We start from the raw sequence: 14,043 nt of genomic DNA on the forward strand, positions 1-14,043 counted from the left end.
AAGGCAGCAAGGTCACCTTGGGGAGGTTTAGAACAGCGCCTGGGCCAACCTAGGCAGGGCCCCTGTGCTGCCCATAAGGCCGGCAGCAGGGCCTGCCCAAGCCCCCACAACACAAGGAAGGAAAGATGCCCCGGCCTGGTCACGCCTCTAAGTCTGGGATGAGGAGAGGCCACCACGAAGCCAGCGAGATGCTGCGGGCCGGGCGTGGGGGCGCTCTTCTTCCTGGCTTTCCAGTGCCTTCCACGGCTTACACAACCAGCACAGGCTGCACTTGATTTTCGGGAAGGTTCATGGTGTTTTTTTTTTGTAAAAGAGCCATAATTAAGACTGTTTTCTTGATAAGTCATTTCCCTCGTCTTCCCCGCATCTCACTGAATTGGCATCTGACCTACTTGTGGCCAGGCCCAAGATGGCATTGAGTGGGCCCAGCAGGCTGGGCTGAGCCACCCATCTCCAGGGGTCCCAGCTTTCAGCCGGAGCCACGGGCCGTAGGCCAGGCAGGGCAGTTTCCAAACCACAAAGAAGAGGGTGACCCTGGACACGGGAGCACATGGGAGGCAGCGCCGAGCCAGGGCACACACAGCCCTGGGAGATGGAGAAAAGACCCCACGGACAGAGCTGACTGCTTGCCCACTCCCCAAGTCCACAGGGCAGCTGCAGATGGACATCTGGTCAGGAAAGCAGTGCTCAGAGTAGTCTGGTAACAAGTTTGGCCACTCTGTCCATCTCACCAGACTCTGGCTGCAGCTCTCCACCATCCATGCTGTTGCCCAGCAAAGCAGCAGGGGCAATGTGGGGGTCCCCCAGCCTCTCAGGCACACGTCCCTAATGCAACCAGCAGCCTTGAAAATGGCAGTGAAGGGCTGGGAATGCTGGCTCACGCCTGTAATCCCAGAACTTTGGGAGGCCAAGGCAGGCGAATTACCTGAGATCAGGAGTTCAACACCAGCCTGACCAACATGGCAAAACCCTGTCTCTACTAAAAATACAAAAATTAGCTGGGCATGGTGGAGGGTACCTGTAATCCCAGCTACTAGGGAGGCTGAGGCAGGAGAATCGCTTGAACCCAAGAGCCCCGCTGCAGTGAGCCAACATTGTGCATTGCACTCCAGCCTGGGCGATACAGCGAGGCTCCGTCTCAAAAAAAAAAAAAAAAGGAAAACCACAGTGAGGAATGAGGGTGGAGACTGGCAAACTCTCACGCCAGATGCTGAACGGAACATAACCCTGCTGCCGCCCACTGCTCCCGCAGCTCCCGGAGCTCCGCACAGAGGCTCGGTCAGCCCTGCGGCTCTCAGTCACTCCCAGCGCTCGGAGACACGTGCCACCAGAGGGGACGAAATCAAGAGGGGGAGGTGCCCTGAGCCAACTCTGCCAAATTGCCCCACAGAAATCTAGACGCGAAGGCATAGAATTTTCTGTGCACCAACATCCGCAATCAACCTAATTAGAAATACTGAGTTTTTACTCTGAAATTATCCGATCTCGCACACAAAAGCTTCACCACTACTCTCTCTTCTGTTTTGTTTTATGCAGATGTGTGGTGTCTTTGGCCCATGAGAGGCCTTTGATGTCACCAATTACTAATGGGGAAACTGAGGCCAGAGAGCAAGGAGGCTTGTCCAAGGCACCCAGATTCGGAGAGCGGGGGGAACCCTGCGCCCTGATCGCCAGGCCTGCTGCCTCCCCACTACCCCTCCCTTCCATTGCTTCTGGGCCTCACCCAGCACAGAAACTGGAATTTGGGAGGTCCGTGCCCCACGCATGACTCAAAGCTTAGTGAGAAGCAGACGTGTGTGGTCTCATGACCTGGCCCTTCACACGAGGTCCAGCGGCTTCTCTGGGAAGAAACATGCTTCAGGTGCACCACAGGGGGTCTTGCCAAGCTGAGGTCGCTGCAGGGTCCTGCTCTGCTCGGCAGGAACTGGAGCCCTCTCAGAAGCAGGGGTCTCAGGTTTCTTGAAAGAAAACTCGGGGGCTGCCCAGGAAGCCCTGCCCTTCCCACAGCACCAGCACCCAGAGGTGGAGACACACCCTGTGGGGGCCTGTCCTGCTAGGGTCAGCCAGAGCTCTGGGTGGCAGCAAGGAGACTGGAAGGGAGAGGCATTCCTGGCCATACACACGGCCTTCAGCGGCCTCTGGCGCATCACCAAAAGCTGACAGGGCTGAGTGTGGCCAGAAGTGGACGTTAACAGAAATTAAGTGCGGCTGGCTGAGTGTGGTGGCTCACACCTGTAATCCCAGCACTTTGGGAGGCTGAGGCAGGCGGATCATGAGGTCAGGAAGTCAAGACCATCCTGGCTAACACGGTGAAACCCCGTCTCTACTAAAAATTCAAAAAAATTAGCCAGGCGTGGTGGCGGGGGCCTGTAGTCCCAGCTACTCAGGAGGCTGAGACAGGAGAATGGTGTGAACCCGGGAGGCGGAGCTTGCAGTGAGCCGAGATCGCACCACTGCACTTCACCCTGGGCGACAGAGCGAGACTCCGTCTCGGAAAAAAAAAAAAAAGAAAGAAAAAGAAATTAAGTGCAGCTGCAGGAAGAAAAAAGCGTTCTTGGCATACTCTTTCTAAAAGCTAAGTACACTCACATCTGTAATTTCAGCACTTTGGGAGGCCAAGGTGGGCAGATGACCTGAGGTCAGGAGTTCGAGATCAGCCCGGCCAACATGGCAAAACCCCATCTCTACTGAATATACAAAAATCAGCCAGACATGGTGGCTGGTGGCTCGTGCCTATAATCCCAGCTACTTGGGAGGCTGGGGCAGGAGAATTGCTTGAACCTGGGAGGCAGAGGTTGCTGTGAGCCGAAATCACCCCAGCCTGGGGAACAGAGCGAGACTCCATCTCAAATAAATACATAAATAAATATTTAAAAATAAAAACCAAGTATAAGCATGAGATGAAGATTGCCAGGCACAACCTCTCCTGACTGCACTGGCCTGGCACCAGGTACGGGGCGGGGGCACCACATCTGTCATCTTCGGGAGAGGATGTCACCCTTACTTTACAGAGGAAGAAACTACAGCTCACAGGGACACGAAATCACCCCAAGTCACGAGGCAGGCCCGGGGTGGGCAGAGTCCAACCCAGGCTCCCCAACTCCAAGGAAGATGCTCCGTCACACCAACCCCAGGCCAGAATGTTCTAGGTGCTCTGCAGTCCAGGGAGAGCTGCCCAGTTGACGCCCACGGAGAACAAGCACATCCTGGGAGAGAGATGGCTTGCTGGCCCCTCCGCTACGAGGACCCCTCCCATGGTGCCACGCAGGCAGGTTCTTCCCCAGCCTTTAAAGACCATGCCTGGGGACTGCTAACCTGAGATGTGGAGGGGGGATCTGCTAAAAGAACCAAAGTGCCTACGAGAATCTGAAAAGGAGTCCCTGGGATGCCTGGTGGCTAACAACAGGGCTGGGGAGAGACCAGGCAGCAGGTGCCCCATCACAGCCACTGCTCTCTTCTCTGACCGGGGACCAGCCCTGGCGAGGCTTTAGACCTCACTCTATCTTGACCTTTCAGAGCAAAAACGGCCACACACAATCCGTAAGCAAACGGGCATCTCTGCATTCCTGTAAAACTTTACTTGCAAAAACAGGCGGGTGGGCCAAGTTTGCCTCATCCAATCAACTGAAGGCCTGAACAGAACAAAAAGACTGAGTAAGAGTCAACTCTCCCTCTCTCTGCCTGACTGCTTTACACTAGAACATTGGTCTTTTCAGACTCAGACTGAAAAATCTGTTCTTTTTGGATCTCAAAGCTACTGAGTTTCAGAATAAAACTACACATCAGTTTTCTGGGACTTCAGCTTGTTGACTGCAAATGCACTACATGCATGGTTACGGGTGTAGAAACGCTTGAATTTTGTGACGGAGGAAGGCAGTAAAAAGATGTGGAGTGAGTTAATTATTGAAATACCGTGTATCAAGTGTTCTAAAAGTACCATTTTCTGATGCTGTGAGAGTGCTGTGCCAAGTCATCAAGGATAAGGGGAGATTTTCTGATTAGAGTGGTAAGTAAATTTTAATCCACACAAAAATGAATCAGGTATAAGAAATATAAGGTATTGGAAGGTGAATGAATATAATTTCCAAAGGATCTTAAATTAGTTCAATATAATTATATTATAGGAGTAGAGCTGTCAGATATTAGGAAGTGATAAAAGATGAAGAGAAAAGGAAAACAATTAAGAGAACAAAACCTACATTGTAAGCTACATCAATTCACTGTGACATGATGTAAATACTTGAAAGGTCACTTTTCTTCAGTTGAAAAGTGAATGACATGAACGAATATGTTCAGAAAATTACTTTGAGATTGTTTAGGTAATGTTATCCAGCCAAGAGACAACATACAAGCATAGAAAGACAACACTAAATTTTATGTTTACCTTCTATCTAGAAATAAGCAATACAAAAATTTTGACAATATAATGCATGGATTAGCATTAGAATAAATGTATGTGTAAATATATTAATATTGCAGATGCATGATTAATATTTGCTTTGTACTGATAGGTATGTGCAATGACAAAAATGTGAAAGTCATTGTTATAGGCCAAAATGCACAACATTCCATATGTAATTTAGGTCTCTCAGAGAAGATCATTGGCCTTATCAACAAGTAACAGTTTATATAAGTGTTCAAGCATTGTGAAATATGATCATTCAGTATTAAACACCTAAATTTCAAAAGAGGCCAAGTTCGATGGCTCATGTCTATATTCCTAGCACTTTGGAAGGCTGAGGTGAGAGGATCAGTTGACCCCAGAAGTTCAAGACCAGCCTGAGCAACATAGTAGGACTCTGTCTCTACAACATAAAAATTAAAAACAAAAAAATTAGCCAAGTGTCGTGGCACATGGCGGTAGTCCCAGCTACTCAGGAGGCTGAGGTGGGAGGATCACGTGCGCCTGTGGGATTAAGGATATAGTGAGCCATAATTACACCTGTACTCCAGCCTGGGTGACAGAGAGAGACTCTGCCCCAAAATAAATAAATAAATAAATAAATAAATAAATAAATATTAAAAGAACACTAGACATTTGTTTTATTCTACCAATCCTGAAGTTCAATTAAAACAAACACAGAAATGTTAAAATTAGATAAATTGTATCAATTAAAACATGATATATAATACCTATAAACAAATTTTGTATGTATGTCTACCTTTAAATAAAAAGAGTGTTCAAAGTTTACAAAGGGATATAAAAGACAAAAATGTGAAAATCTTTTATCTTTATGGTAAAATTATAAAGCTATTAATATAAATTAATTTAAATATTTAGTATGCTTAAAATTATTAATAGAATTTTGGATTATCTAGCTGAAATAATACTAAAATTCATTTGGGAATCAGGAATCATTCAAATATAGCCAATAAAATATGGTAAAAAGCCAGTTGAATCATTATTGTAAAAAACATTGCACAATCCTTTTCTTACTTTTTTGAAAATAATATATTTTAATTGGATCCCAAACAATACTTAAACAATAAAACAAGGGGAAAATCACTTTCTTCTATCTCCTCCTTGAAAGACAGGGGTCAACCAGGGTGTAGACCACAGGCATCTAGGCCAGACAGGCAACTTAAACCTGTGACCCAACAAAGTTATGACAATTGATATTCACTCATGTCCTGTAGCTCAAGATAATGCAAACTGAAAAGAACCGAGAGCTTATTTCCAAGTTGATGATAAAAGATGTCATTTTACTCATAACACTATTTATTAGAGTGTGATCCATGAATCACATGAATCATTATATGGGTTCCCAAATAAAAGTGCAAATTTGGGGAAAGTTCTGTCAAACCTAATTTATTAATATTCTTAGAAGTGAAACCAAGGGATCCACAATTTTAACAAGTATTAAGTGATCATTAAGTACATACTTTTTTCGTTGTTTTGAAACAGAGTCTCTCTCTGTCATCAAGCTGGAGTGCAGTGGCGCAATCTCGGCTCACTGCAACCTCCGCCTCCCGGGTTCAAGCAATTCTCCTGCCTCAGCCTCCCTGGTAGCTGGGACTACAGGTGCACGCCACCACACCCAACTAATTTTTGTATTTTTAGTAGAGATGGGGTTTCATCAGGTTGGCCAGGATTGTCTCGATCTCCTGACCTCATGATCTGCCTGCCTCAGCCTCCCAAAGTGAAGTACATATATATATTTAAGTTTAATTGTATAATTTCCAATTGTATGTCTTGGAGATTTAACAGATTTAGTTTTGTTAATCCCAATACTATGAGTTATGAGTCTTGATAATACCATATAACAGTTTGGTCAAAGGTGGTAAGTAATAAGTTATACTTATTACTTAGGTGGTTTCAGTTTGTCGTCAATTAATAAAGCACGTCTATGTACTAAAAAGATATGACATTACACTTTTCTTAGAATATTACAAATACAGTATTTTAAAAATAATTTTGTTTTTTGAAATATTTATATATAGATGAGGATTGTAATTATCAGTGGTCTTTGTCATCAGAGAGATTTGTCTTTGTATTACTTTTCCATTTCCTCATCTACAGAGGGGCAATAAGTATAATTTTATATAAGACTGTTTTGAGAGTTAAAGTACACGTGGTTCAATGTTTGGCAAATTTTAAGTGCTCAGCCAGTGTTATATTACATACTATCAAGCATATAATACACAAATACACATATGTTAGTTATTACGGTGAGAATAGATGGTTCCAGACAATCACAGTTAATCTTGTCTTTAAATAGTTATTGACAGGCAAAGAAACAACATGTACAATTAATGGCCCTGAAGATTTTAAATGTAAGTTACAAACAAAAACATCCAAGTGTAATCTAAGCATGCATATGTATATATACATATATATAACAAACTAGTTAATTATAGCATATGTATATATGTATGTATGAAAATATAACAAAGATATATTGAGACTTTATTTATCATGTATGTATATATGTATAATTATAGCATTATATGCTATAATTATTGGTTGTAATATTGAATAGTATATCATTGCATATCAGTATTGACATAGGACCCAAATTAGCATATATTTAATTTCTTTTTGTAGTAAAAGTTAACCTATAATTCTCTATTACTTAAAATATCTTTTTGTTACATAAATTTTATTAAATTTATGTAACCTAAATATAGCCCATAGTGATTGACATTGCTATTTTAATTGAAGAACTGCTTATTTATACAAATGGTATTTTTCTATGAAAACCACTCTTGTACCTGTGTTAAAGAAACTGTGGCAACAGCAGTGGCTTGGAAAGAGAAATAAAAAATGTAAACACTGCAAAGCGCTATAGAAGATTAAGTTGAATTTCCATGTCTTCTTAGTTGATATCTCCTGCTTTTCATCTACTCTTTGATTCATTTTTTAAAAAATTCTCAAGTGATCCTGTTTGAATCTCTGGTGTGTGTGTGTGTGTGTGTGTGTGTGTGTGTGTGTGTGTGTGTGAGAATCTTTGCCTCATCTTTTCTGCATGTACCACATAGCAACAATCCTCATTGTCACATCCCAGCATCCTCTACTCTTTTTCCTTCTGCCACACATGGCAATTATGGAATCAGATCTATCCCTCCTCATGAAAAGCCAAAAGAAAAAATAATCCCTAACCTGTAACAAAGAGATTTATGAAGATCAGCAGGATTAATTATATGAACAGGTAACATTTCAATGGACACTGAATGAATGAAAATAGCACTATTATTAGTAGGAATAGTCTCTGGGTTTGGTAAGATTATAATTAGTAGAGCCTATTTAAGGGTAAAAATCATAAATTTAAATCTAAACCTAATTTTTATTTTGATTTTAATTATTATACGTATAGGTTAAAAAGATAAAAGAAAATATATTTCACTAAACTGTTAATATATAATAAGAAAAACATAGTAACATCTTTTGGCACATTCAGTGTATTTTTTTTCCTTTTTATAAAGAGAATGTATTATGTTACCATAATCATTCTTAGATTTGCGATTGTGTTTTCCTGATAGAATCATCACTTATTACCATTTATTCTGTCAGTTAAAATCATTTAGCTTAGCATTCTGTAAATAAGTGAGCTGTCATTTGGTAATATTTTTCAAAAATGTAAATGCCAGTAACTTTTTCCTTCAAAGTCATACTTCTAGTACCTTTGGAATCTTTTATTTTAGAAAGGTGATATAGAATATTTATATTTTTAAAGAATATTGTGAAAATAAAATAAAGATGCACTGAGATACTTAAATTTTTTATCAATACAAACGATTATTTTTTTTCTATATGGATATTTGTAAATGATCATAGAGTCAGGACAATTTTTTTGCAAAGGTCACAAGTTAAAAGTCAGTTATACTTACTAAGATAACTAGATTGCTTTGCTAGTAAAATGTATGAAAATTTTATCATTTCAATGTCTAAAAGAACATTTTATAGTTGGAAAATAATCAGTCATTTAGGGTAGTATATTTCTAATTAAAAGACATTAACTTAACTTCCTATTATATAGAGTATAGATCCAATTTCAATCTATCTTTCAAGTCCCATTTATAATGGATGTTTCTGATGACAAATTCTGAGACTAATCTCAAATAGTATTTTGTCAAACAAAATGAAAAAAACTATGGAAAGTGAACCTAAAAAAGGCGAAATAGAAAACATCTTCAGGATAGAATCAGACAAACTTACCTAAAAACAGTTTTCATTGCTATTGAGATTTATCTGTCATATGCTCTGAAGTAAAACAGAAAGAGTCCATGGGGAGAAAGAAAATGATTCTTTCATCTTAGCATCTTCTCTCCTATCACTGTGGCTTCCTAATTTTACCAATTATATGAGGTAGAGGTAGAACTAGAGGCAGAGATAGAGAGAGAGAAAAAATATATATTAACACCATAGATAAATTCTCCTGCCCTATTCTCAGGCCCAACTTTAGAGGTAATTGTATTGATCCGATTCTGCTCTTCCTCCTGTGTTAGTTTGCTAGGGCTACCATAACGAACTACTAGATTCTTGGTGACTTAAATAACAGAATGTATTGTCTCTCAGTTTGGAAGACTAGAAGTCAGAGATCAAGGTGTCAGCAGAGTTGGTTCCTTCTGAAGCGCTAATGGAAGGATCTGTTCCAGGACTCTCTCCTTGGCTTGTAGCTGGCCAACTTCTCCCTGTGTCTTCCCTCAGTACCTGTGCCCAGATTTTCTCTTCTTACAAGGATAACAATCTTACTGCATTAGAGCCTACAGTAATGACTTCAATTTAATTAATTACCTCTGTAAAGACCCTGTATAAAAATATGGCACATTCTAAGGTCATCTGGGTTCAGATATCAACATGAATTTTACAGAGACACAATTCAGCCGTTAACTGATTAATCCCCTAATAGCATTGTTCATACAAAAGTTAATAAAGTTGTTATAGAATTTTGTGTTTAATAACCACAAAAATACTTATGAAATACAAAGATTTTAACTTTTTATACTAATCTTCATCTTCCTTGTCTCATATTTTATATGTATTTAATACTATAATTAAAGTTCTATACCAAAGGTTTTATGTTCTATATGGATAATATCTTTCTTGTGCCACCCATGTCCCCTTTATTTTGAAGAGACAGAATCTTTTTGGACACCCAGGCTGGAGTGCAGTGGTGCAATCATGGCTCACTGCAGCCTTGACCTCCCAGGTTAAAGTGATCCTCCTATCTAAGCTTCCCAAGTAGCCTGGACTACAGCCACATCCCCTCTGACTAGATTTTTTAAATTTTTTGTAGAGATGAGGTCTCCTGGTGTTGCCCAGACTAGTCTTGAACTCATGGGCCCACGTAATCCTCCTTCCTCAGCCTCCCAAAGTGCTGGAATTACAGGAATGAGGCACTGCACCTGATCTCTTGCCCTTTTCTCAGATTTGTTTTCCTCTGAATTTCATTTTGATTAGTGGTTGTTCACAGAATAAGTATATGCCTTTTTATTATTTCCATTAAGATAAAAATCCAGTTTCTTCTTAAAGATATTGTACTCTGAGTTGGCTGAATTGTCTGAATTTCTGTGAGAATTTGAACAAAATTATTTCTTAATATGTTGCGGGAAGTCAGGGACCCCAAACGGAGGGACTGGCTGAAGCCACTGCAGAAAAACATAAATTGTGAAGATTTAATGGACATTTATTAGTTCCCCAAATTAATACTTTTATAATTTCTTACACCTGTCTTTACTTCAATCTCTGAACATAAATTGTGAAGATTTTATGGACACTTATCACTTCCCCAATCAATACCCTTGTGATTTCCTATGCCTGTCTTTACTTTAATCTCTTAATCCCGTCATTTTCTTCGTAAACTGAGGAGGATGAATGGTGCCTCAGGACCCTGTGATGATTGTGTCAACTGCACAAATTGTTTGTAGAGCGTGTGTGTTTGAACAATGTGAAATCTAGGCATCTTAAAAAAAGAACAGGATAACAGTGATGTTCAGGGAACAAGGGAGGTAACTGAACTGGCCGCCGGTGAGCAGGACAGAACAGAGCTATATTTCTCCCCTTTCAAAAGCAAATAGGAGAAATATCGCTGAATTCTTTTTCTCAGCAAGGAATATCCCTGAGAAAGAGAATGTGCCCTGAGGGTAGGCCTATGAATGGCCCCCTCAAGGCGTGCCATCTTTTATGGTCGAAACTGAAGGGATGAAATAAGCCCTGGTCTCCTGTAGTGCTCCCAGGCTTATTAGGATGTGGAAAATTCCTGCCTAATAAATTTTGGTCAGACAGGTTGCCTGCTGTCAAACCCTGTTTCCTGATAAGGTGTTATCAATGACAATGCGTGCCAAAACTTCATTATCAATTTTAATTTCACCTCATCCGGTGGTCCTGTGATCTCGCCCTGCCTCCATTTGCTTTGTGATATTTTGTTACCTTGTGAAGTATGTGATCTCTGTGACCCACACCCTGTTCGTGCACTCCCTCCCCTTTTGAAAATCGCTAATAAAAACTTGCTGGTTTTACGGCTTGGGGAACATCACGGATCCTGCCGACATGTGATGTCTGCCCCGGACACCCAGCTTTAAATTTCTCTCTCTTGTGCTCTTTCCCTTTATTTCTCAAACCAGCCAAGACACCCAGGAAATAGAAAAGAACCCACTTTAAACATCAGGAGTGGGTTCTCCCGATAATATATATCACAATACTCAGCATTCTTTCAATTACCTTTTAAAAATTAATTCTATCTTTCCTGGAAGTCTTGCTTTGTTTTCATATTGTTTTTTAAGTTAGGCACCATAATTAACTCTTTATTACTATTATACATTTTACAAAACTATTGACTTAGTCTTATACAATTGTTTTTCCTGTATACAGAATTCCAGTCTTAAATTATTTCCCCACTAGAATTTACAATTAACATCTAATGTTGCCAATTAAAAAAAATGTGGCAACCATGTGAATCTAATTTATTTGTAAATGCCTTCTTCTTTATGTTCCTCCTTCCACAGAAATTCATTGCAGTACTCTGATGTAAAGGGCCCTGAAATTTATTAATGGGAATTAGCTTTCATGATGATAGAAGATGAGAAGTCCCAAGATTTGAAGTCAGTGCTAGTTGGAGACCCAGGAAAGCCAATGTGTAGCTCCAGTCCAAAAGCTGGTAGGCTCAAGTCCCAAGAAGAGTTGACATTTAAGTCCAAAAACCAGAAAAGACCAATGTCTCAGATCAAAGTAGTTAAGCGAGAAACTTCAGCCTTTTTGTTCTACTCAAAGCTTTAACTGATTGGATGAGCCCAACTCATTTTAGGAAAGGCAATCTCCTTAACTAAACCTACCAACTCAAATGTCAATCTCATCCAGAAACATCCTCAAAGATACAGCCAGAATAATGTTAGGTCAAGTGTTTAAGTACTGCATGGCCCAATCAAGCTGACACAAACTATTAACCATCATAGGTAGCAAACACACGTTTATAATGTGTTTGTTATTCTTATGATGTATATCATATTATTTATGCAGTTGATTCTTGTTCTTAGCAGTTATGTTCTATAGCATAGTTACTAACTCTGAATTAGTGAATACTAGAACATTGCTTCTAGGGAAACTACAAGCTTAGATTTTTGTGAACTTCTAATCGGAACATTTTATTCAACATATCAATATATAACTTTGCTTTATGTGTGTTTTTCCTTAAAGCCATTTTATGCAATGTAGTGTTGATTCATAAACATTGAACTCATGGTCAACAGCATTATAACTCATGCTTCATTTAAGCTTATCTAACACAAGTACAGTATGTTCTGCATAACTCACATTATATCTGTCTTGTGCTTGGGAACACCAGAAAGCACTTATGCATTATATTTCAGGTCATTTAAGCAGCAAAATCACCAACAGAAAGTAAAAGATGTAAAAAATGTGATACTACACAGACTGCATAAAGGATATTTTTAAAAAAAAATTACAGTTAATATAAGACAACAGAGCTTTGCCTTAACTTCATCTGGGAATGTGTACTCAAGTGACCCAAGTTTTTCACCACTGTACATGTCCATAAATGACTGCAAAAGTGTCTTGAGAGGTGATTTTGATGTTACAAATAAATCTTAGCTAGCATGTGCATTCTCAAATACAGAATTCACAAATAATGAGGCTCGAATGTATGTATTACTATTTCATAGGTGCTGTTATAAGCATGTATCTTCTTTAACTTACAATAAACCTGGGATCTACTTAATGTTTTATCTCTGTTTTGGAAACCAGGAAGATTTTGCTCAGAGATGATTAAGTAAATTATCTAGAGGAATAAAGCTAGTCAGTGTGGGATCTAGGAAGGGAATGACTCTGGACACTTGGGCTCCAAAGTCTCTCCAATCTCTATGCCTTTCAAGATCAACTAGAAAATGAGTTCTTTACTTTTACCAAAATATTTGATTCCAACTATTTTATCCAAATATCTAGATTAGAACATGTTACCATAATTTAAATAGCAGACAAATACAAGGATTAGGTCTTGTTAATAATTTGTGGTTAAATACAAAACATTTGTTTGAAAATGTGAAACATGAAAACATAACTTACTATTTTGTAATCAACTCTTTTAAACAATATTATTATTTAGCAATTTATAAAAATTAAACATTTAAATTAGTTGAAAAATAAAGAGTAAGTGTGTGATTATAAGGAAGTTTTGCAAATTTCACCGCAAATAAATTAATAATTAAGCACATTTTAAATGTGGGTGCTTGTTGAATTACCTGCTTTTGTTGTAAGTTGTGATCAAACATGATTTATTTGCTTAGAAGCTTTTTATTAAGTCGTTAGGATGACATAGATAAGGAAACAAACAGAGCTTCTATTTCCAGGCAGCTTCCTCTCTGGCTCAGAGCAGGTGCTTTCATTGCTTTTATACTTCTCCTATGGTTGAGTTCTTCCAGTTCCTGAGGAGGTGGTAATGCGCATCAGTTTCATCAATACCAGCTTCATTCCAAGGAGTGTCATTCTGAAAATAGCAGGAAACACATAAACCATCTGCATTTAAGTACTTGACATTTTGGTGAAATACAACAGCTATACCAAAAACTACAACTGTTGAATTGAATTCACTTGATTTTTTTTTTTCTATTTTTACGAGGCAAAGGTTCAAAGAAAGCACAGTTACTGTTTAATGAAAACAGCAGGCAATGCATTGCACAGAGAACTGCTCTTCTATTCCCATTTGAGAGACCTGAATTTTAAAAACTGAATTCCTCCTTCAAAATCATCCTACTTTTTATTCAAATTTTAAACATTCAGGTTACCAACTGTTTGAAGAATTGAATGAGATTTTCAATTTGAAATTGACATAAGAATCTTTTTTGTTCCAACTGGGAAAAGGAATTCAGCTTGGTGCTTATGAATTTTTATATACAATGTAATAGCTTTTTTAAAGAAGACAAATTCATAATACTATTTTTCCCTCCTTTTTTTCTTTTTTCTTCCCTCCTTTCCATGATCATACTCTTTCCTTTGTTTTATTTCTTTTTTTCCTGCCCTCTCCAACTGGCTTCTCTCCTATAGCATTCAGTCATTTCACTGAGTCATAACTACTTGATTCTCTCATTCAT

At 39.3% G+C, this 14,043-nt stretch overlaps 1 protein-coding gene across 4 annotated transcripts in view; it reads right to left on the reverse strand.

Moving 5' to 3' along the window:
- The window catches only part of LOC139358615 (BTB/POZ domain-containing protein KCTD5-like), a 123,413-nt gene that overhangs the window by 14,147 nt on the left and 95,223 nt on the right, over positions 1-14,043 (reverse strand). For 3 of the 4 annotated variants that reach the window (XM_071079842.1, XM_071079841.1, XM_071079843.1), the window contains one exon: positions 13,195-13,439. In XM_071079842.1, the coding sequence (XP_070935943.1) occupies positions 13,195-13,224 (30 nt within the window). In that variant the 5' untranslated portion in view covers positions 13,225-13,439. Of the gene's footprint in view, positions 1-11,423; positions 11,478-13,194; positions 13,440-14,043 lie in introns of those variants that run through there. The other variant, XR_011613799.1, reaches the window with a different exon arrangement.

The sequence above is a fragment of the Macaca nemestrina genome, chromosome 15 (assembly GCF_043159975.1).
Source record: "Macaca nemestrina isolate mMacNem1 chromosome 15, mMacNem.hap1, whole genome shotgun sequence".
Classification (NCBI taxonomy): domain Eukaryota; kingdom Metazoa; phylum Chordata; class Mammalia; order Primates; family Cercopithecidae; genus Macaca; species Macaca nemestrina.